Source organism: Mandrillus leucophaeus, unplaced genomic scaffold (assembly GCF_000951045.1).
Source record: "Mandrillus leucophaeus isolate KB7577 unplaced genomic scaffold, Mleu.le_1.0 Scaffold93, whole genome shotgun sequence".
NCBI lineage: Eukaryota > Metazoa > Chordata > Mammalia > Primates > Cercopithecidae > Mandrillus > Mandrillus leucophaeus.
Genome location: NW_012110141.1, coordinates 2,116,746 through 2,140,042, shown reverse-complemented (window position 1 = coordinate 2,140,042; position 23,297 = coordinate 2,116,746). Strand labels below are relative to the sequence as shown.

The 23,297-nt window shown below is 40.1% G+C and overlaps 1 protein-coding gene across 1 annotated transcript in view; it reads right to left on the bottom strand.

Moving 5' to 3' along the window:
- Positions 1-23,297, bottom strand: part of PGM5 (phosphoglucomutase 5) — a 172,621-nt gene that overhangs the window by 62,712 nt on the left and 86,612 nt on the right. The window contains exon 8 of the mRNA XM_011970194.1: positions 9,976-10,091. Coding sequence (XP_011825584.1) covers positions 9,976-10,091 — 116 coding nt within the window. The remainder of the gene's footprint in view (positions 1-9,975; positions 10,092-23,297) is intronic.

The window sequence follows — 23,297 nt, the reverse complement described above, 5'->3', positions numbered from 1 at the left end:
TTTTTTTTAAAGAGACAGGGTCTTGCTATGTTGTCCAAGCTGGCCTTGAACTCCTGGCCTCAGGCAATCCTCCTGCCTTAGCCTCCCACATAGGCACAAACCACCATACCCCGTTTAAGAATTATTCCTTGACAGGTCATACACTGAACCAAAAATCTCGCCAGTGGCTTTTAAGGTTGAAGACCTGTCACTTCTACAGTCACTATACTGTGTTCTCAGTGGGGCCACCTAGTAACTAGTAGTCTCCTAGAATGCAGATTGGGAAGCCTCAAAGCACAACTTTAGGGATTGTATCTAAATCCCAAGGGACAGTTCTCCTTGTTAAAAATCCCTTACTAGACACTGGGAAAAGAACCCCTTAGTCGGTTTGGAAGTCTTCAGTCTCTGACCAGAGGCCATGATGTCCCAGTCAGTCCCAGGATACTCTGGTCAGTACAGATGTGGTCTCAGAAGCCCCACTCCTTTGTTTCTGCTCCACAATTAGGTGTCACACAACACTCCCTCTTACCACTTTTCATCAGCTTGGAGGATTAATAGAAGGATCAATGGAACTGGGACCATTGAGACTCCAAGAAAGGGATCTCAGGTAATGGAGACATTCTTCCAATGCTAAGTGAGAGGTCTGTTTCCCGGCACAGGTGTTGATTATTTACAGAAGATCCAGAAGGGAGTTTCAATTTTCTGGCTTTATAAGAAGGCTCATGGGGATGTCAATCATAGCACCTCTGTGCTCTGGCCCAGCCTAGATTGAACTGCATACATGCACTCAGACTGTTTCAAATAGCCCCACAGAGAAACTGCTCATCTAGCACTGATAATGCTGTCATCATGGCCTCTTAAACCCACATCTGCAACCCAGCCAAATTTATACACACTGGCCACAAACAAGAAAAAGAAGTGCAGTAGGACCTCAGTAATCTGAAATGCATGGCTATATGGCCTCTTTCTCCCTCCTAGAGACTAGAGTTGGCAGATGCAAAAATAGACAAATGTATAGGGAATAACCATCCAGACAGGCAATGGACTAAAGTTTTCCTATATTTTACCTTTTGAAGACATAAAATAGTAAATGTAATAATTGTATAAATAAGAGACAGTTAAACTTATTCAGTGTTTGTGCAACAGCACTACTGTGAACCCAATCTTCAGTTAGGATATACATCATTCATATGTGAAATATAAATGAAGAAAGAGGTGTGGCCCTAAACATGTTACAAACTCTACAACTCTCACGGGAAATAAAATGTTCATTCACAAAGTAACTGGAGAATAATAACATAAACCATAAGACAATAAAGCACAAAGTGACTATGCTAAAGTCAGTAAGAATTTGGTGCATACAAAAGATCACTAAAGCTGGAACCTAGCCCACTGTTGAACATGGCTATTTCTGTTATTGTCAACAACCACATGCATAAGAAATAAACAAGTTAATACAACAAATTATAAATACTTTAAAATCTGTTTATTAACACTAGTTTCAGGAAGGGAGATCTTCCTAGAAGCATGTTGTTAGCTATTAGTTTGTACTGACGATTATAATGATTGAGAATATTTAAAAATTATATTTTATATAATTCTAGTTTTATCATTCATAACATTTCTCCCCATCCCTTTCCAAATAGTCTATATTTGTGCGATTTTGTTTTATAAACCTTCCCAAATCTTGGGATACCCAAACACCCAGATCTTCAGAAACACATCCATTTAAGGATGACAAAAAGATAACTACTAGTAATGCAAGGAAGAAATGACAAAATGAAAATTCTTTGTTTCTTCCTTCCACCCACCTACCTTCCATTCATCTTTCCAGCCTTCCTTCCCTTCTACCGTTCATCCTTCTATCCACCCATCCTACAACCATTTACTTAGGGCCGAACATTTATCAAACAAATAGAGCTGAACAAGATAGACATGGGCCCTGTCTTCAGGGCATTTACAATATTGGCATGGAATCCATGCATGGAAGCATCCAGCAAACCTCAGAAGACTGGAAAGATACTCAGGAGTCCTTGCGACACAGAATACACATATACTCGGGGCCTCATCTTGTGCTAGAAATTGTGCACATATGAAAACAGTCAACCTCAAGAGCACCAGGCTGTACTCAGAGTTCACAGTGGAAAAATTTGGTGTGGCAAGTATGGACAACTCACGCTAATGCCAGGAGCTCTGGATTCAATTCCAAATTTCTAGAAAGAGATGAATACATACAAGAGGTACATACTAAGTGCTTATCAAAAAAACACTATTATTTTTGTGAAAGATTCAACAAAGTACTTACTTGGAAATAATAAACATTGTTACATCACTTGATTTTTGTTGGCAAATTTGTATGACTATTGACATTAGTTTTTCAAGAATACATAGTCAAAAACAATAGTGGCCGGCATGGTGGTTAATGCCTGCAATCCCAGCACTTTGGGAGGCCAAGGTGGGTGGATCACTTGAGGCCAGCAGTTTTAGACCACCCTGGCCAACATGGCAAAATCCTGTCTCTACTAAAAACACAAAAATTATCCAAGGGGTGATGGCACACGCCTGTGGTCCTGCTACTTGGGAGGCTGAGGCATGAAAATCGCCTAAACCCAAGAGGCAGAGGTTGCAGTGAGCCGAGATAGTGCCACTGCACTCCAGCCTGGGCAACAGAGCAAGACTCCATCTCCAAAGTAATAATAATAATAATACTGAAGATGGTAGCCAGGCTTGGAGATCTTCCAGGCATTCACAAAGAGAACAATTCTTCAGTATTACCTGTAAGTATTAACACAGCTCTGGGCTGTGACAATTTATATGTTCCCAAATTGGTATGACTTCTTAGAAAACTAATGATAATGATGGAAACCAATAGAACATTTTCAACAAATTCCCCCCAAAACTTCAAAGTTTTTGTTTTATCAGATCTTAATGTTACTGTTTTAACACAGTATGTTTTTGTGTATGGGAACAAGCCCAGATTTCTTCAAATTTGGAACTTTAGAGGAGTAGCCAGAATGCCATTTAGATGAACAATCTTCTTCTATTTAAGTCTGAGGATTGACAAAACAGTCTCCTTTTCCCTTGTAAAGCAGTTTTCTGAGACCCTTCCCAGGAAGTGGGTGCATACCTGGTCCCAGCACAAAATATGACTTGGCTTCTTAAGTGACCTTGGTTTTTCAATAGAGCAAGAAATGCAGGCTTCTTATTTTCCAGGACCTGGAGCTTTCCAAGGGAGAGAAGTCCCAGCACTGACACCTGTCACCAGCTTATGACCTTGGCAAATTCTGAGAGCTGAAGATGCTGGCAAGGGAAATTTTCACTCAGGATATATCTTTCTTCTTTTGAATCTATCCTTGGGCAAAAGCTTAGCATTCTCAGCCTGAGGCAGATCTGTATTTTGAAGCTTTCTTGGCATGAAACTACACATTTCTGGTTGGTACTCAGTTCCATGACCCAGGCATGCTGGAAAAAAGCCTTCAGTTGAGAAAGCTTGGATCAATTTTAGAAGTTCCCCCCCTGTACCGAGGCTAGAATCTTCCATCTCTCCTCCTGTAGTTAGCCCATTTAATTCTGAAAACCGTATCCCAAGATGGAGAGCGCCTATGATCAGCTGACTTTTACAGGTTGTGAATAAGAGTCAGAGAGGCCACACAGCTTGTCTATAAATAGTAGGCAAGGGTCTCGAATATGGGTCATCAGCCTGACATTCCTGTGCCTTTGTACTGCCACGTCCAAACCTGGTGTGGCATCTCAGCACATTCTTGCTACTCATTCTCGTGAAAAGCAAAACTACTGGTTTTCCCTTAAGCAATGTTTTCTATTCCTGACTGCACATGGGAATTACTTGAGGATCCGTATTTAAAATGCAGGTTCTCAGGCTCCACACTGCCAGGGATTCAAAGTAGGGGTGGGGTGGAAAATCTGCATTTTTAATAATCTTCCCTTGTGATCCTGCCACAGCCAGCTCAGTGCAGTAAGGAAGCTCAGTGCAAGAGCAGAATAAAGCTACTTTCTCTTTCCAAGGCTGGGTGGCCTAACTCCTTCAGACCTTCGATGGGGCATTTACTACTGAGTGCGGGAGAGAGAGAATTAGTCATTGTTTTCATGGGAGAGACTAATTAGCACAGTGGAAAGTGGCATACACTTTAGGGCAAGGGACTTGTCTTTTAGTTCCATTATAATTTTTTTTCTTTTTTTTCTTTTTTTTTTTTTTTTTTGCCATAGTCTCACTCTGTCTCCCAGGCTGGAGTGCAGTGGTGCAATCTCAGCTCACTGCAACCTCTGCCTCCCAGGTTCAAGTGATTCTCCTGCCTCAGATTCCCAAGTAGCTGGGATTACAGGCGTCTGCCACCACACCCGGCTAATTTTTGTATTTTTAGGAGAGACGGGGTTTCATCATGTTGGCCAGGCTGTCTCAAACTCCTGACCACAAGTGATCTGCCCACCTCTGCCTCCCAAAGTGTTGCGATTACAAGCATGAACCACCACACCCGACATGTTCCACTGTAATTTAATTCAAGCGGAGAACTTTTCCAAGCTCCATGGGCACGAGTGCGTCACTTAACCGTGTCCTGGGCTTGGGGGCTTTATCTTGTCTGTCAAAGCAGCCTAAAGTCACTTTAACCTGCAGAATGGCAGAGAAGGCAGTATTTTAAAGCCTTATACACTGAAAACTCTCTTGTGCTCCTTTAAAGGAAAATGATAGATAACTATAAATTGAGAGACTTTTAAAACTACCTTCAAGCCCAGCCTATGTGTTGCAATCGGCATAGCTGTCTAAAAACAAAGCTTGCTGCCGTGTCTGTAAGCAGACCTCCCACCATGCAGAATGTGGCATCCTATTTCCGGTTGACTCACGTCCCAGCATCCAAGATGCACAGGCAAAGGGCTTCAAGAATTGCCCCCTCACCTGTATTTCCAATACTACTTTTTGAAACTTCCTTCTCTACCCTACGCTATACATCAAAGGTCAGCAAACTACAGCCCATTGGCCAAATCCAGACTTAATTTTTTGTAATTAACGTTTTATTCAAACACAGCCTTGCTCATTTGCTTATGTACTGCCTATAATTGCTTTTGTGCTACAATGACAGATTTGAGTAATTGTGATGGAGACCTTTGTCTCACAATCTGGGGGCCTCTTGGCCCCCAAAGCCTAAAATATTTGCTATCTGGCCCTTTATGAGAAAAGTTTGCTGACCTCTGCTATAGAATCAGTCTTTAAATTTAGACTTTTTTGACTAAGACCTACAATAAATACATTTTTCCATGCAACCTGCTATACCCATACATGCATGTACGCATATTTACATGCACACATGAACATTTCAAAAACAGGATCTTTACTGCATGAAAGATCCTCCCTGGATCTTTCCTCCCTGGACATCACTCCCTGGCAAGACCTTGCTCTTTCTTCTCTATGTGTACATCCACTGCCCCAATCCTTCTGTAAGCACTCATTTAACTTCCATCTCTCATAAAGTGTGCTTCAAATCTCCAGCCCCAAAGCACTTTCTCCTTTTGTCCTCTCCCATAGCACACTTTCTACTCCTCAACTGCGGTGCTTCAAAGTTTCTGCTTTGTAGAGCAATCATCTATGCATCTCTCTCTCTCTCTCTCTCTCTCTTTCTTTCATTTTAGACAGTGTCTTGCTGTGTCACTCAGACTGGAATGGCATGGCTCATCATAGCTCACTGCAGCCTGGAACTCCTGGGTTCAAGAGATTCTTCTGCCTCAGCTTCCCAAGTAGCTAGGACTACATGTACATGCCACCCCCTGGCTAATTTTTTTATTTTCTGTAGAGATGGGGTCTTAACTTCGTTGCCCAGGCTGGTCCTAAACTCCTGGGCTCAAGTGATCCTCCCTGCTTGGACTTCCAAGTGCACCTTTCTTATATGCCCTAAAGTGCTCAGAAATTCGGAAGGGTGTGGTGCTGAGCATTTTGTATTCTACACACCGTCCAACACAATGCCTGGTACTGTGTCAGCACTGAATAAATGTTTATTGAATTGAAATAGGCAAATATTTATTACTAAAAGCGTAACATGGCTTACACATGGAATGTTTATCTCTTTAATTGGAAACTAAAAGTCTATAATATATTATAAACACTTAATAAATGCTTATAAAGACAGAGAAAAGGGATAACCTGTACTTACCATTTTTCATTCCAGTTTCTAGATTTGTTTTACTAACTAGTGACAGAATTATTGTATACGATATATAATTTCTAATTTTTTGAGTTACAGTCACTGGTCTAAGCATACCAAAGAGGAAGGAAATCACTCTATTTGTTAGGGCCCCAGCAGAAAAAGGGTATACTAGTTTTGGCTGTCCAGAGCACAGCTACCATCTGCATATCCTGAATTTAGACAGTAGTACCTGAGAAAGCTTGATATGGTCTCTTTTTGTCCCAGGAAACAAAAATGTGTGACATCTCTCATGTACTATTAATTGTAGTGTTGGCAGGGTCCAACTGATTCGTGTAAGAAGAGAAAACATCCCAGGAAAAATTCCTTCATGAAGCCCAACATGACTTGAAATACTCATTATGATCATTTAGAGTGAATTTGTTATAATCTGTTTAAGCAGGACCCATAGGACTTATTCTCAGAAATTCAAGTATGAGTTTATACCAGGAAATCAATTATGATATTTCATTATATTCATATAACAAAAAAGAAAAAACATATTAATATATCACTAGATTCTGACAAGGTACCTGATAAATCCAGCAGTCATTTCTAATAAGCCTCTAAGTAAATAGGAATGGGAACAATAGTCTATATAAACATGATAAAGATTTTACCAATATTAAAAAGCAATCATCAAAACAGATGGTAAAATATTAATACTAAATCCATTGCCACTAAAATTAACTTTATTACTTATTATTTTGAAGATGATAGCTACTGAAATAAGATAAGAATATGAAATAAAGGGTGTATGTATGTCCTCACTTATAAGTGGGAGCTAAATGATGAGAACTGATGAACACAAAGAAGGAAACAACAGACACTGGGATCTACTTGAGGAGGAGGGTGGGAGGAGCGAGAGGAGCAGAAAAGACAACTATTGGGTACTGGGCTTAATTTCCGGGTGATGAAATAATCTGTACAACTAACACCTGTGACACGAGTTTGCCTGTGTGACAAACATTCACATGTACACCTGAGGAAAGAAAAAGAGAGACAGAGGGAGAGGGAGAGGGGAAGGGTTGTAGATATTAGGGGAAAAACAAGAAAAATATTTTATCCATAGATTATATGACTGTATATTTTAAAATTCCAAGAGAATATAGAATTTTTGGAAAAAATCCACTACAATTAATATGATAATTATATTAATAATTACTATAATTGCAACTAAGGAAGTTGCAAACCAGAGAAAAACCATATTAATCAATAGCTTCTCTTCATACAAACATTAAGCAAATTAGAAAGGAAAATTAGGACAGCAGCATCAAAATTAAGGCAATTTTAAAGCTCTACAGGAAATATGACCCAGTTTCTTCAATGAATAAATAATAAGGGCAAAATGTAAAGAAGAGAAATGTAGATTAAAAGAGACTTAAGAGACATATCAGCCAATTACAATGTAAGATATTTTAGATCCAAATAGAACAAACTGTTAACGGGAAGGGGGAAAATGAAGATAGAGGAAATTATTAAGAAATTACTTTCGGAGTTCCACTTGTGTACTTCTCTTTAGGATATGGAAATCAGTAAGAGAAAGCTATTCCCATCCTAGCAATGGTAAAAGACCAGGAAATCTCAAACATGATAAGTTTTCTTGAACTCAGAGATCTGAGATAACAAGACAGTCAAGTGAATTCCAAAGAGAAGCCACTCCAAGGAGAGACAGATCCTGAAAGCTCTCTCAGCTTTGGCAAAGCACAGGAGAAAGAGGAGGCTGCCATAAAAAACAGATAATAAGAAATCATGTAAGAGTTTAAAAAATTCTTAAAGGCCTAGTATAGGCTCTCACGTTACTTTAAAATCATTTGGGGTCCCAGGTACAAGGGGCACATTTTCAAGTTATTTTCCACAGATCTCCACTGGGTCCTCACAAAAAATTAGGAACAAAGAGGGAAACGTGGTGGTACAAGTATGCAAGCAATGATCAGCTGCCGCTGGGAGACAAGCATGAAGCCCTTCCGCTCCTCAAAACCCTTCTCTCAAATGAAACAAACGCTTTACGCTCCTAGGTGTACACGCTGAAAACCTTCTCATCCCCAGGTCCAGAAAAAGATCTATTGTCTCTGAGAGACGGGCAAAAGTAAGAACCCTTCTGCCTCTGGGGAGAGGGTATGAAATCTTGTGCTCAGAATCCTGCACCAACACTAGTCAGAGGTCAGTGCTACCAGGGAAGGTTTAAGAGCCTGGAGATAGAACTCTATTTTGTGTCACAGACTTGCAGTCGCTACTGAAAACTAAGGGTGAAACAGGACCACTTAAAAACCTCTCCCGTACCCTTCCCCAGTTTCAGCACCCAGTAAAAATATGCCACTGCTGGGGGAATTTGAAACCTGTGGTTCACTGAAGGTTAAAACAGAAACAGTAAAACCCAAATCCAGTTCACCGCTTGACTAGGTTAACTTAACCTTCCACACTAATTGCCCCAAAAAAGAGTTGTACCCATTTCTAGGCATAAATACAATTGACCTGAATATCTACTGTTCTTATCCACATATTGTTCAGCATTCAGTAAAAAATTAGGAGATCTACAAAAAGCAGGAAAACCCTAACCGTTGTCAAGAGATAAAGCAATCAACTGAATCAAAGTCAGAGAAGAACCAGAGATTGGAACTATCAGACAGGGTGTTTAAAATAACCATATCTAATATGTTAAATGAGCTAATGAAAAAGATAAACAATTACATAAACAGATGGGGAATTTCAGAGAGCTGAAAAATATTTTAAAAGAGTCAAAGATAAATGCTAAAAAAAAAAAAAAAACAGCAGCAGAGATGAAGATTTCCTTCAACAGGCTCATCAGCAGATTAGACACAGCTAAGGAAAGAATCAGTGAACTAAAAGGTGTTCCAATAGAGATGATCTAAACTGAAACACAAGAAGAAAAAAGGGGAGAAATAAATGAAGGTAAGAGCTCATTTATCATCACAAATTATCTAACACATGTGTAATTGGAGCCTCAGAAGGACAAGAGATGAAGAATGGGGAAGGAGAAATATTTGAAAAAATAATAGTTGAGCATTTCCTAAAATTAATGAACAACAACAAACGACAGAGCCAAGAATTCAAGAGAACCCCACACGGAGTTAAACACATACATGCATACACCCCTAGACATATCATTAATATAATAAGACCTTTGAAAATCAAAGATTAAAAAAAATTGAAGTCAGCCAAAGGCAGGAGATTTTGGGGTATTTTACATACAGAGGAATAAATATAAAAATTAAATCCAACTTCTTGGAAATGACACAAGCCAGAAAACAACTGGATGACATATTTAAAGTATGTAAAAAAAGAAAATGTTTTTAATATTTTAGGTGTGATAATGGTACTGTGGTTATGTGTTTTTTTCTGAACAAGAGCCCTTATATTTAAAGATTCATCTTGAAATACTTATGGATAAAACAATAAGCTACAGAGGATTGCTTCACAATAATCAGGGAGGAACATTCCCCTGTGGATGAGGGTAGAGATAAAGGAAGACTGACCACAAGTTTATGACAGTTGAAATGGAAGTGACAGGAACATGGGGATTCAATGCAATATTCTCTCTACTCTTATACACTTTAAAGATTTCCATAATATAAATTTTTAAAGAAAGAGAAATTTCTAAAAAGAAGAAACAAAATGGACAAAAGAGGTAAGCATATCACAACACATACTCTACTAGGTTTTTCTGACTTTTTTGCCTCTATTTAACTGTTCCTGTGTAATTCACAGAAAGTTCACAGGTCTCCAAACTGAGATCACAAAAGGCTGCAGCCACCCTCCCCAGTAACATCAACCCAACAAAGCCTACCAGTGCCAAAGCTCTCTTCCCCACACAGATTGCACCGTCCTGAGTCCATCAGATTTGAGAAGAATCTCCATCCAGCTGGGGTCTCATATACAGGGACCTTCATTGATTTGGCCACTCTGAAAAACAAAATTTGAGAAAAGTCGATTCATATACCTCATTTTCAGTTTTTTCTCAGCATAGTAGGGGAAGTCTTTAGGATCTACTAATTCCATAGCTAGATTTCAGAACAATCTGGGTAGTGTTGACAGATTTCAGGATATCAAGTCATAAGTTAGAAAATAATAAATAACCCATTTCAATGGTTCTCAATTTTGCTTTCTCCACCATATAGAAAATATTAAGTTAATATACAGAATATTTTTTACATTTGTTTCACTTCTATACATTTTTCTTTATCTTTTTGGAAAGAGTCCACGTGGGGATATGAGAATCTAAATTAAGAGGGTATTTGGGCACAAACACTTTGCAACATTGTTTAACAGTATCTACTAAAGATGAACTTACCCATATTCTATGAACCAGAAATTCAACTCCTAGAAATTACTAATGACATGTAGCAGACACTGTGATGTGCTGCTCAGATTTACCCCGACCACACCCACCCACCTGCTCCCCAATGGACACACGCGTGCACACACACATACACACACACTTTAGACATCTTAGGATGAAAATATGCATCCTACCAGCTACTAGGAATGCTGATTGCTGACAGCTCGCAGATGTGGCCCCTATTCTTTGCCAAAGAGAGATGTCTCACCCCAAATCATGTTCTCATGCCTGGGTTAATCCACATTCAGTGACTGGTATAAAGGGTTGTATAAAGACCTGGCCTCCTTGCCCCAATTTTGCACAACTCTAGAGGGCCATTTCAGCTCCAGAGCTCCCCACAGGTTGGCTGAGGTCTTTGTTGTGACTGCATTTCAATCCAACTTCTCTGTGTTCAATCCTCCTTTCTCACTCCCCCGTAAGTTTTGATCTTGAATGCAACTTTGATCATGAAGGCAGAAAGGAATAAACTTTCTGAAAGCAAATATCTCTCAGAGTTGCTTCCTGGGGAACACAGTGTGCAATGTTGCTCAACCGGGTGTATATATAAGATTTTACAAGAATGATCATAGAATCACAATTTGTAATAATTGAAACAATTCTAATGTCCATCAAAGTAGAATGGACAAATAATTTGTGATATACAATGTAATACTATAAATCCTATTGTGCAAACTATGGCCACATGCAACAATTTGAATGACTCTCATAAATACAACCCAGACAGGATCTGGATTATGATGGCTTGACTTACAATTTTTCCCCTTTATGATTGGTTTATCCAGATACAATCCCATCGTAAGTTGAGGAGCTCCTATGACTTATGGTGGGGTTGTGGTTTCTACTGAATGACTATCGCTTTTGCACCATCATAAAGTCAAAAACTCTTAAGTTGAACCATCATACATCAGAGACTGTGTGCTGTGTTGCCAGCATTAAATGCATTTTTGACTTAATGATATTTTTGATTTAAGATGGGTTTATCAGGATGCAATATCATCTTAAGTTAAAGAGCATCTGTATTAAGTAAAAGAAGTCAGTAACAAAGGTATATACACTGTATTGTTCCACTTAGATAAAATTCAAAAACAGCCAAAACTTATCAATGCTGTCAAGTTTCAGGCTCAGAGAAGTCAAGTTTTTGTTCAAAGTCTCACAGAGGTAAGGGGCAGTGCTAGAAATGGGACCCAGATCTGCTTAGTTCTCCTCATGTTCCATTCCATTACACCATCCTGTCTCTTCAAATGTCTTAGTGCTTCATGAGGGATGTAGATCTCAAAGCAGGCTAGGGAATGAGCTGATACCACAGACATTGGCCTGAAGAGTTTCATCTTCCCCACATGCTAGCAACTGAAAGAGAAAAACACCAAATGCCTACCAACAGCAAGATTTAGTTATTTAAAGGCTGTGAGTGCAGGGGATGACCATAGAGTGGGATCAATGAGGGTCTTGAGAAAGAAGAGGAAGAAAGACAAACACAGGATAAAATACACCACATAGTAATGATTCCTTTAGGTTGGCTTTGCGGCCAGCTAAAGGAAAAAAACATCTAGAAACTCTTGCCATGGGAAGGTGAACACCTCGCTTTTCACAAACCCCAAATACAATGAATGTGCTCAGGACTGAAAAATTGTGTGCTGCCTCTTCCAGTTTGTATTGAAAAGCACTTTTCAGGTGGTCAGCTGTTATTTCAAATATTCTGTCTTCTCTCTTTTTCAATGGTTTAAGAAAGATACAGAATCATGCTTACATCCTGGTAGGAACAATGAAAGAAACCATCCGCAAACTGTACAGCAAAGGTAAATTTTCATTTACCTTTATAATAACATTATTTTCATGGTCAGAAGACTATGGAAGGTCAGAATAACATTAATTTCATCGTCAGAAGCTCAAGGAAGAGAGAATAAGTCACACAGAAGCCTTCTGGGACAGCACATAGTCAAGCCTGGGTCAAAGTTAATTCAACCAAGATGAATGCATATGGATGACAAATAAAATGCGCAACATGGGGCAGAGGTGAGGGTGAGAGTGAGGGTACAGGGTGTGGGGATGTATGTTCTCTGACCAAAACATTCTTGTAGGTTCAAAGCCAAGTTGGCAGGTCTGAAGGGAGGGAAAAGGATTTCCCCAGCTCCCACCCTTTCGAATTAGTCACTCTCAGGAGGTCATCAAGCTGAAGGCTGTGGCTGGATTTTAAAGGACCGGATACTTTTATAACTATGAGCCACAGTTTCAGCTATCCAAGCCAAAATAACAATATGGGTAATCAAATTCCAGGATGCTGGGTATGAGTTAATTGTGTCCTAGGGTCAAAAAGGAATTTCCCTCTCTCCTCCCTCTCCTGAACTTGGGATTCATCCCAAACACAGCATTCAGCAGATACCATGCGTTAGACAGGTTTTTGGCAGGAGGCCCCTGGAATCTCTGAAATCCTCTAGTATAAAAGCTGAAAACGAAGTTGCCCATGCTGAGGGGCTGAACCATTCTCCCCAACTGCTTGCCATTGTGTGGGGGAGATAAACATGAGAACTCACTTCCTAGGAAAGGCCAGAGTGTGAAGGGAAAAAAAGAAAAGTAACCTGGGCCACATTTTTCCTGCAAGTGAGAATGAGCCTGAAAACTATGCTGGATATAACTCTTTAGTCTAAATTTTAAAACCTCCTAAAATGTGACTTAGGTTGGAAATTGTCTCAACCTAGCTTTCCAACAGTTTCTCCCACACTTCCTTATGTGTTCGACGCTGCTAACAAGATGAATGATTTCCTATTTTCCAAATATACCCTTAAGTTTTGTTGCTGTATATTGCCCAGTCCTTTTATATGCTATTCATTTTTCCTGGATTAATCCTTCTTTCTCACCTCTGTCAGAATACTTCAAGTTGCCTGAAGACCTACCTTAAATGCTTTTCCAGCATAAAGCCTGTTATTTCATTTTGTGCTCTTATAATGGGATTGCTTGTACTAGATAATTTATAAAAAATAGAAATTTATTTCCCACAGTTCTAGAGGTTGGGAAGTCCAAGATCAAGGCACCAGCATCTGGTGTGGTGAGGCCTTCTTGCTGCACGTGGCAAAGGCAGCAGGAAAAGCTAGCCTAATTCTGTGTAAAGGCTTTTTTATAAGGGTCTTAATGCCATTAATGAGGAAGGAGCCGTCCTGGCCTGATCATCTCTTAAAGGCCCTCTCTGTGAATACTATCACATTGGCAACACCTGACTTTTGAAAGGAATGAAGTTCCAGCATGAATATTGCAAGTGACAAAAACTTCCAAACCATAACAAAGCCTGTGGCAAAGACTCCTAGGTGGTCAAAAATCCATCTCATCTTTTCGGACACACAGGTGGACTGTAGTTCTCAACCTCCCTTGAAATTAGCTGTGGTCATGTGACTGAGTTCTAGCCAATGAAACTCAAGTTCTAGCCAAGGGAACCCCTCTTTCAGATCTGGCTATAAGATCTTTTCATTTTCCACATTCCTTCTCCTTCTGCCAGCCTGATGTGGACAAACCCAGCAACCTTAAAAGCCTTATGTTGAAGATAGCTGACCCACGAGAGGGGAGGACCTAGATCTCTGAATCACCATCTGGTACAGAGTCAACTATGAATCAGGAACACCTGTTTTTAACTTTAGGAGATTGAAAACACCTTTTTATGTGTTTGAGTGGTTATACATCTTGGGGATAGTTTTATAGTAGCAGCTACACTATCTTAATGAATCTAGTCCTTTCCTCATCACTGAAATCAATCCACGTGACCCTTCCCGCTGTGGAGCTTCCGTGGTATAGGTCTTTATGTTCACATTGTCCTTGCACATGCTGTGTGCTGACTGAACACTTTCCCTCCACACACAAACACTATCACCACCACCAATGTGCTAGAACTTCTATGAGGGCAGGAACTGCATCTTATATGTCTTCATGGCTCCTTCAATGTCTAGAATAAAACAGTGTCTCTCCAGACTTGTCCTCAATAAATGCTATATGATTTCAGTTGACTAATAAATATTATTTAAGGAGTTGTTAAAAGGGTTTTTAAATAGCAGGGGACTAAGTAAATCTATTTTATGGTCTTTTCTCCTTGAAGTTTTCTTTAAAATATAATTAAGTCATTTCTGCATGTTTTATCTAAATTAGTCATTTTGAGAAAAGATAATTTCTCCAGGTATTAATTAGTGGGGCTATTAGGATGTGGCAAAGGCATATCTTAGAAAGACAGATCTTACAGAATGAGGAGCAGTGACTAAATGATCATCAAAGGTTTGAGGAGCAAAAGGACACATTATTTTTATCTTACCATTCTGATGGTCACGCTACCCTTATGTGATCAAACAGGATAGTAAATACAAAAGTACCTTAAAAGTGCCCTGAAAGCTCACTAAGCATAGGGGTGCTGACATATCCACCTTTGCGCCTTCAGTGTCCTGGCCAGTGCTTGCCCATAGTAGGTATTCAAATATTTATTAACCCAAAGCACTATATCATTATGTATGATAAGAGTCGACCGGAATATCATATATTGATGATTCTTTGTTTACCTTGCAAGAAAGTAGCCAAATAAACACAGGCTGATCATATCAAGTGCATGAGGCATATCCAGCTGCTCTTGGAATCCTCTTTCAAGAAAGTTGTGACAGATTTAAAGAGCACAAGATCCAGGTCTCTCTTCCTTTCCTCTGTCTTCAAATGTCCACTTTCTTGAGAGCCAAGAAGGGCCCATGGTACTATTTTCTACACCCTGAACTCTCAGACTCCTTTTAAGACCCTCAAATACACAGATTAGAAAAAGATATTTGTGTCATATATATCTAACAAAGGACTTACATGCAGTTTATATTTTAAAAAACTCTTTTAAACAAGGTTTTTTTTTTTCTTTTTTTCTTTTCTTTTTTTTTTTTAAGGCAGATAGATAACCTTAAAAAATAGGCAAAAGTTTTGAACAGGCACTTTACAAAAGAACATATTCAAATAACAATTAGCATATGAAAAGATGCTCAACATCACTAGAGATCAGAGAAATGCAAATTAAAACCACAGTGAAATATTACTATGTATCCACAAGAGTAGCTGGAAAGAGTGGTATTGCTAAGTGCTGGTAAAGATGTGGAGCCCTAATGTACTGTTGAAGGGATGCAAATTATTACCAATTGTGGTGTATTTATTCAATGTGGTATATTCACACAAAGGAGTACCTTAGGAAAACAAAAATGAACTGCCTGCCATTAGATGAAACAATAAGAATGAATGTCATGCTCATAACATTGAGTAAAATAAGCCAGACCCAGAGGAATATAAACTGTATGATTTCATTTATGTATCATTCAAAAATAGACAAAACTCATCATTGATGGGAAAAGTCAGAATAGTGGTTACCTCTCAGGAGGAGAGAGAATAAGTGATCAGAATGGGGAACAAGGAAGCCTCAGGTGCTATTCTGTTTCTTGATCCAGATGGTAGTTACAAGGTATGTTCATTTAGTGGAAAATTTCTTGAAGTAAACATTTATGAGTTGTGCCTTTTCTGTATGTCTATTATAATTCAATTAAAAGTTTATTTAAAACAAAAAGCTCTCTGCAGTGGTTATGACTAAGTGCATGTTTGAATTAGCAATGTTTACATAATCCCAAGAAACAAACTACTGAAGATGGAGTTTAATAGCATCCTGGATATACTGGTTAATGTCTAACAGACATTTAACACAACGGCCCTCAAGTTAGCTCTTCAATATTTTCACATTGACGAGTTCACTCCCAGATCCCTTCTTTGATGTCTAGCACTGCTGGCTGGGGCTGCTCTATGGTAAAAGGCTTATATGAGTTTGTACTTTAAAAGTCTGTTTAAGAAAGCTTACCTGGTTCATATATGAATGAGGCAGAGTTCAGCTAAACCTGGTTTTCTAATAGCAATCTTAAAATCTACTCTTAAACCCATTTTTTTTGGATGGAACAACTCACACTTTCAGGTATTAATAGGATAAACATAAAACATGAGGCTATCACAATAAGGGAACTACAAAAGTTTTTCAACCATATATATAAATTTTAGCAAAGGGCTATTCAATCCTGGGGCCTCCATTATTTCAGCCTGGTCTAAACCTCAAAATCCACATATTAAATAACTCCTTCCTTGCCTGTCTTATCAGAGAGGTTGTAAGGTTCAAATGGGATAGTATATAATTTTGCAAAATGGCCTACAGAGTTGCAATATTGTCACTGCTCTTAGTACTGGACCTTTCACTTAACCCAAAGGGAACTAAATATATCATTTAAAGAATATTTAAAAGAAAAAGCAAAAGATAACTGCATGTCTCATAGTATCTCTAAACTTCTAGCGTTTGACCAATTATAAAACATATAAAGGTGGACCCCAACCCCATGGGCCTTTTTGCCGCTTTACCTAGAAGCTTCTCCACTTTCATTTTAGGTAGGTGTCATGGGGAAAAGGACTCTTTCCAGTTAGATCTTAAATTTTGTTAGGCAACATTGGCAGGCAGATTTCTGAAAATCCTGACTTTACTGGAAAGAAACAAAACAAAACAAAACAAAAACTTGGCTTTAGGAAATTGACCAAAGATCCAAGAGAAAAATAGTAAAATTGAAACTACCACACTCTCTTCAACTGTTAAATAATCTGGACCCCTACATCTGGGAAATTAACAAGTGTCTGTATTTACAACCTTGATGCTTGAGCACTTTAATGTAAGCTGTTCCTGGCTCTGGTTATTTTCAAAGAAAATAAATTGCCAAGGGTCTAGGGCTGGGGAATTTTAAGTCTCAAGTGCTCCAGCTAAGTTGAGAGATAGTTAAGAGACAATTGTCAGCTACCCTTCAGGCTTCCATGAGTTGTTCCCAGGCTAGCAAGACATGAATCATCTTCTTATCTTTTTGTTTTGTTTTGTTTTATATTTTCCAGGTTATACAGACCTCTTATTGAAGTCTTTTGGAAGATGTAAAATCAGTTCATTCACTCCTATAAACTAAAAGTGGTAATCGCTGACATGACAGCTCCAACCCACAAGATAAAGCATTTCTGTAAAACAAAGCTTTTTATGTTTCTTAAACTATTTTTGTTTGTTCTCTTTTCTATGTCCAATTGGCATGTTTTCTTAGTATTATGAAATCTTATTGAATCTATGTCATAAGACACAAGGGAAAGGACACATCTAGGCACTGTACATTAAATGAATATACAGCAACTATAAATGGATACTTGCTCTAAAAGAAGAAGAAAGAACAGAGAAGACTAGTATTTGTATAATGCTGCTTCACTACTCTATGAGTAACAGTAATTCTATGAGGCATGGGTATCCATTGAAATACAATGGCATTATCAGTGTTCCCAAAGCAAACACCTGTTCCTTGCTATGGTGTTTCATATTGGATGCTGTTTCAGCAAGGCCACAGGGACTTCACTGTCTGTCCCGTGTTCTATGAGGCGGGGATAAAGAATGGCCAGAATATTCTAAAAGTTGGGTCTAAATATAAGAAAAAGATTGATAAATGTAATCACATTAAAAATTATAAAATTTCCATTTGTCAAAGACACTCAAAAAACAAAGTAAGCCATAGATTGAGAGAAGATAGTTGCAATGCATAAAATGGAAGGATTAATGGCTAATCTAAATGAAGAGGTCCTACAAACTGATAAGAAAAACTCAGATGACCTAAGCAAGTCACAAAGGAGGAAGACTGATTGGCCAATATGAAAATACATAGTAAATCAGGGAAATGAAAATTAAAATAACAGCCAGGTATCATGTCACATGCATCACGTTAGCCAAATAAAAAAAAAAGAGGCTTGGCACAGTGGCTCATGCCTGTAATCACAGCACTTCGGGAGGCCGAGGAGGGTAGATCACCCGAGTTCAGGAGTTCAAAACCAGCCTGACCAAGATGGCAAAACCCTGTTTCTCCTAAAAATACAAAAAATTAGCCAGGCGTGGTGGTGGGCACCTGTAATCCCAGATACTTGGGAGGTTGAGGCAGGAGAATCACTTGAACCCCGGAGGTGGAGGCTGCAGTGAGTCGAGATTGCACCATTGTACTCCAGCCTGGGTAACAAAGTGAGACTCTGTCTCAAGAAAAAAAAAAAAAAAAAAAAAGAGGCCAGGGCACAGTGGCTCTTGCATGTAATCCCAGCACTTTGGGATGCCAAAGCGGGTGGCTCACAAGGTCAGGAGATCGAGACCATCCTGGCTGACAGGGTGAAACCCTGTCTCTACTAAAAATACAAAAAAAAAAAAAATTAGCCAGGCGTGGTGGCGGGCACCTGTAGTCCCAGCTATTCGGGAAGCTGAGGCAGGAGAACAGCATGAACCCGGGAGGCAGAGATTGCAGTGAGCCAAGATTGTGCCATTGCACTCCGGCCTGGGTGACAGAGTGAGACTCCATCTCAAAAAAAAAAAGAAAAAAAAAAAGAAAAAATCTAATAATACCAAATGTTGGTGAAGTGTCATGAGAAAACAGAAAAGAAAAAAAAAAAAACAACACAAGATTATAAGTTGGTACACTCACTTTATACTCAGAGTTGTTTGAGAATTCCTAGTAGACTTGATCATAATCCAGCAAGCCCCACTCTGGTATCTTTCCTAGAGAAACTTGAACCCACGTGCACAAGAAGATGAGGCTCAAGGATGTTTACTACCACACTATATGTGAAAGAGAAATAGAACTAAATCAGAAGCAAGCTATTATCCATCAGAAAGGCACTAGACAAGCTGTAGTTTATTTCTACAGCGACAAACAGCTATAGTCCAAGGCCACCAAATTATAGAATGCAAAAGAGCCACAAAAAAGAAATTGTATGTACTTTTGTCTTGCAATATTATCTCAGACTCCTGCTATTCCAGTTACTGTTTCTTCATCAATAGTCCATATTGAAAACCTAGTGGGATATTGCTCAAACTCTTTAATAACAGGTTTCAGATATTTGCAACACTGAAGAATAAATGGGACTAAATGAAGAGACACCACCACCTGGCTCAGAGAAGAAGCCAGAACCCACCAATGCCACCAGGGCTGTGGAGGAACTTGGAAGATCCCCCATAACTATGCCTCTGATGGCAGAAGGCAAGTCTGTGCACGCTAGCTGCAGCAACTATAATTAATTAGCCTGGGCATTTCCCAAGATTCTTAGTGTCTTTTATTTACGTGAATAGAACTCAAAACCTTTCCTGTTTTTTTTTTTTTTAAACTAAGAGATGCTGTTGACATTTTGTGTGCTATGAACATTTCCCCTTCCTTTTCTCCAGCTAACCTGTCCACCAATATCACAGAAAAGAATTCATCAGTCCTGTATATGGTTCTTATTTTTGGCTCTCTTTAGGGAGTTCCTGCTTTTTGGACAATAGATTAGTATCTCTCAGGGCCAAAACTCTACAGATTCCAGGTGGAGATGCCCTGAGCAGGGCGACATGCAAACCTTTGGGTTCCCTTTGGGAATGTGAGTGTCAGCTGTCCATGATGGGTTCAGAATACAATGGATTGAACACCACATTCCACCTGTTTCATTTCATCATGTAACTCTGATCTGTGACCCAATGGATGACGCACACTGCTGTTTCCTATGAAGCCAAATCAGGTCACAGGCTGCTCTCTCTGTCTGGTTCCGAGAAGACAAGCATATATCAAGGGATGCAGAGGCAGCTACCCCACCTGAAAGGAACCTCTTCAAGACTGCACTTATCTTCCCAGGGTTTTCTTTGGTCACTCAGGTTTGTGTTTAATTTTATCAGGAAGCATAAGGAAAGGTCATGCCATACTAATTCTGCTCTAATGTTGTCTTTTAAAGAAACACTTCAGTTCAATGACACATAGTTATGAGGAAAGGGAATATTGAAAATTTCCCTTTTCAATATGATGCTGCTTCAGTTCTTTGCACACATCATCCACTTAGGTAGGGATACTCCTTGTATCAGTGAGGGCCCCAACAGAATTGATGGCACACTCAAAACTGAGTAATTTGAGAGTTTAATACAGGAACTGTTTACACAGGTGTGGCTAGTGGAGAGGGCAAGTAACATCAGGGCTACCAGCATCCTACTCCTAGATTCATTACTGAAATCCAGGGACAGATCTGTGTGGAGAGGGCTACCTGGCAGGAACCTTGACCTTCAGAAGAATCATGTTGCCAGCCTACGGAAATCCTATAGAGAGAGAAAGAAATCCCTGCCTGCATTCTCCTCTTTCTTTCTAGTAACTGCAGTGCTCCCAATTGCCAAAGCCCAACTAAAATCTGGAGGGAAGAGGGAGTCTCTTGATAGTCCCTGTAGTTCAGTCTGCAGGACGGGGAGCAGAGAGAAAGAGATAGAGTGGAGGTCTTGAAGGCAAATGAAAGACACCAGTACACTCTTCATCCATCCCCTCCTGGACTCAGAGCACTTCCTTACTTTCCAGGTTTATCTAGCCAGTCCTCTCTTTGTACTGCCACTGCAAACCCCAGGAGTTAGACACTCAGCACAGGATATTGCGTTAGATGCTGGGACACCTAACTCTCTCTCTAATTCGTAAGCTTCTTGAAGGTAAGTGCTTAAAGACACTTGCTCATTTCATGCAAACGTCATGGGGCCCATCAGAACATGGACTCCTCCTACATTAGTATAAAGATGATTTAGATTCCAGAACTTGGTCTTAAAATACCAGTGGAAGCAAATACATGGGATGATTGAAAGTTTGAGATAAGCAGGGAGATTACAGCATGTTCACACCTATAATCCCAACACTTTGGGAGGCCAAAGATGGGGGATAGCTTGAGTCCAGGAGTTTGAGACCACCCTGGGCAAAACTCCTGGCTCAAAAAAGGAAAAAGTACAAAAATTAGCCAGGTGTGGTGGTGTGCACATGTAGTCTCATCTACTTGGGAGGCTGAGATGGGAGGATCGCTTGAGCCCAGGGTGGTCTGGGTTCAAGGGTGCAGTTAGCTATAATCATGCCACTGTACTCCAGCCTGGGCAGCAGCAAGACCCTGTTTGAAAAAACAAAACCAAACCAGAAAGCTTAAGATAAATTAAATGATGGTGGATGAATTTCCCAATGGAATTACATACAAAGGGTTGGCTGAAAAGGTTAATAACCTTTTATGTTAATTCACCAAGTCCAGTGCTATAAATTTATTATGAAAAGGTAAGAGACTATAGTAAAAGTGGCCTCTCTACTTTGGTGGGATGTTTCAAAACCAAATGCTCATTTCGTAGTAAAACTTCACAAAGAGTAGAGTATACATTTCTCACATTTACACAGAGCACCTTGTGGGGTTGATGGTTTCATTCAGCACACATGGGAAATGCTGGCTAAGATTTACCAACCAATATTTTCTTTATATGACTATGATAATGGTGGAGTTCTAGGGAATTTACTCCCACTGAACACTTTTGAAGAGCAAGGCAGAAGGAGTATGTTAAATGCTCTTAACTCACATCAAGGATTCCCAGCAAGATGCCTTGTCCAAAGAGCCTTGAGAAAGGAGATGTTGGAAGGGGATGCCTTGGAAGCAGAGATAACTCCTCCTCCAGATCCTAACTTACACTAAGCTCTGAACTCAGCAGGGAGGGGCAGCCCTGCCTTAGCGTCCACTCTGGGACTAGCCTAGTGGGGACAGCTGGAGGCATGGTTAGTGAATGTGGCTGACAACAAGTCGGTTTGGTATCTGAGTGACGTGTGCTCTGTTCCCCTGAGCAGTCTTGTTCTGGGGTTCAGACCCAGGGAAGGTTGTAGGGGAAGAGGAAGGAGATGGGAACAGCAGCTGTTTGCATTCAGGATCAACCACCCAGTGCTACCTGCACTGAGACCGATCCTCTCTCAGAGGGCCTAGTCGTCTCTGGGAGACAGAGACCAAAATAGGTTGGTGAGAACAGGCAGTTCCTGAGATCAACTGGAGAAGCAGAGACTCTCCAGGGAGATGAGAAGGCCACTTAACTGACCCTCCCCCTTCTCTGGAGACTAAGGCAAGGACCATGTTTGTCTGTGTGGTTCTATTCCGTGCTTAGGTTAGGAGAAACTTTCTACTAAGAAGGGCAGGGAGCTTTTACTTCAAGGACTAACTGCCAGAGAACAAGCAAGCCTGCTGGTGGCAGAAGGGCAAAGGGCTAGTAGAGAAGTGAATGGAAGACTCCAGGGCTTCTGAGCTTGGAACTGCTTCAGGGGCAGAGTCTTGTGGTGGGGGAGGGGGCTGGTGAGCAGTCCCTTTAGGTCAAAATCCCACAGCCAACACAGGAGGGAAGTAAAGACAATGGAGCAGGAGGAATACCTCTCTCTTTGTCAGACCAGGGCTGAAGCCCAAGCTGTGCCTTTTGTGCTAAAGATATCCCTTCTTCAAGACCCAATAATTTATGGCTATTAAAAAGTATTGTAGCACACTGAGTTTCTCAGAACACTTTGATGCCATCTGCGAAAGCGCTGTCATAATAAATACTCAAATGCAGGGTGTTTGCAATGGGAATAATGCCCCCTTGGTATGTGGTGCCCTTACACAGTGCACATCCTGTGCAACTGGATGCAGCAGCTCACCATTGGCTTCACCTGAATTCAGGCAGAGTAGAACCTACTGTCCTCAAATCCCCTAAGGACATTTATGGTGTAGCAGGAGGTGGACTACACCCTTCAGATATGGTCACACGATGAAGATGAAGAGTGGCCCTGAAAGCCTTTCACCATCTTTGAGCTGTTGAAGACACAACTTTGAATGGCATATTTTATTTTTTCCAATTGTGTGCCCTGTGCAAAAGCATTTGGTGGTGGTAAACTCTGTGAATGTGTGTGTGTGAGGCCCCATCCCATGTCACA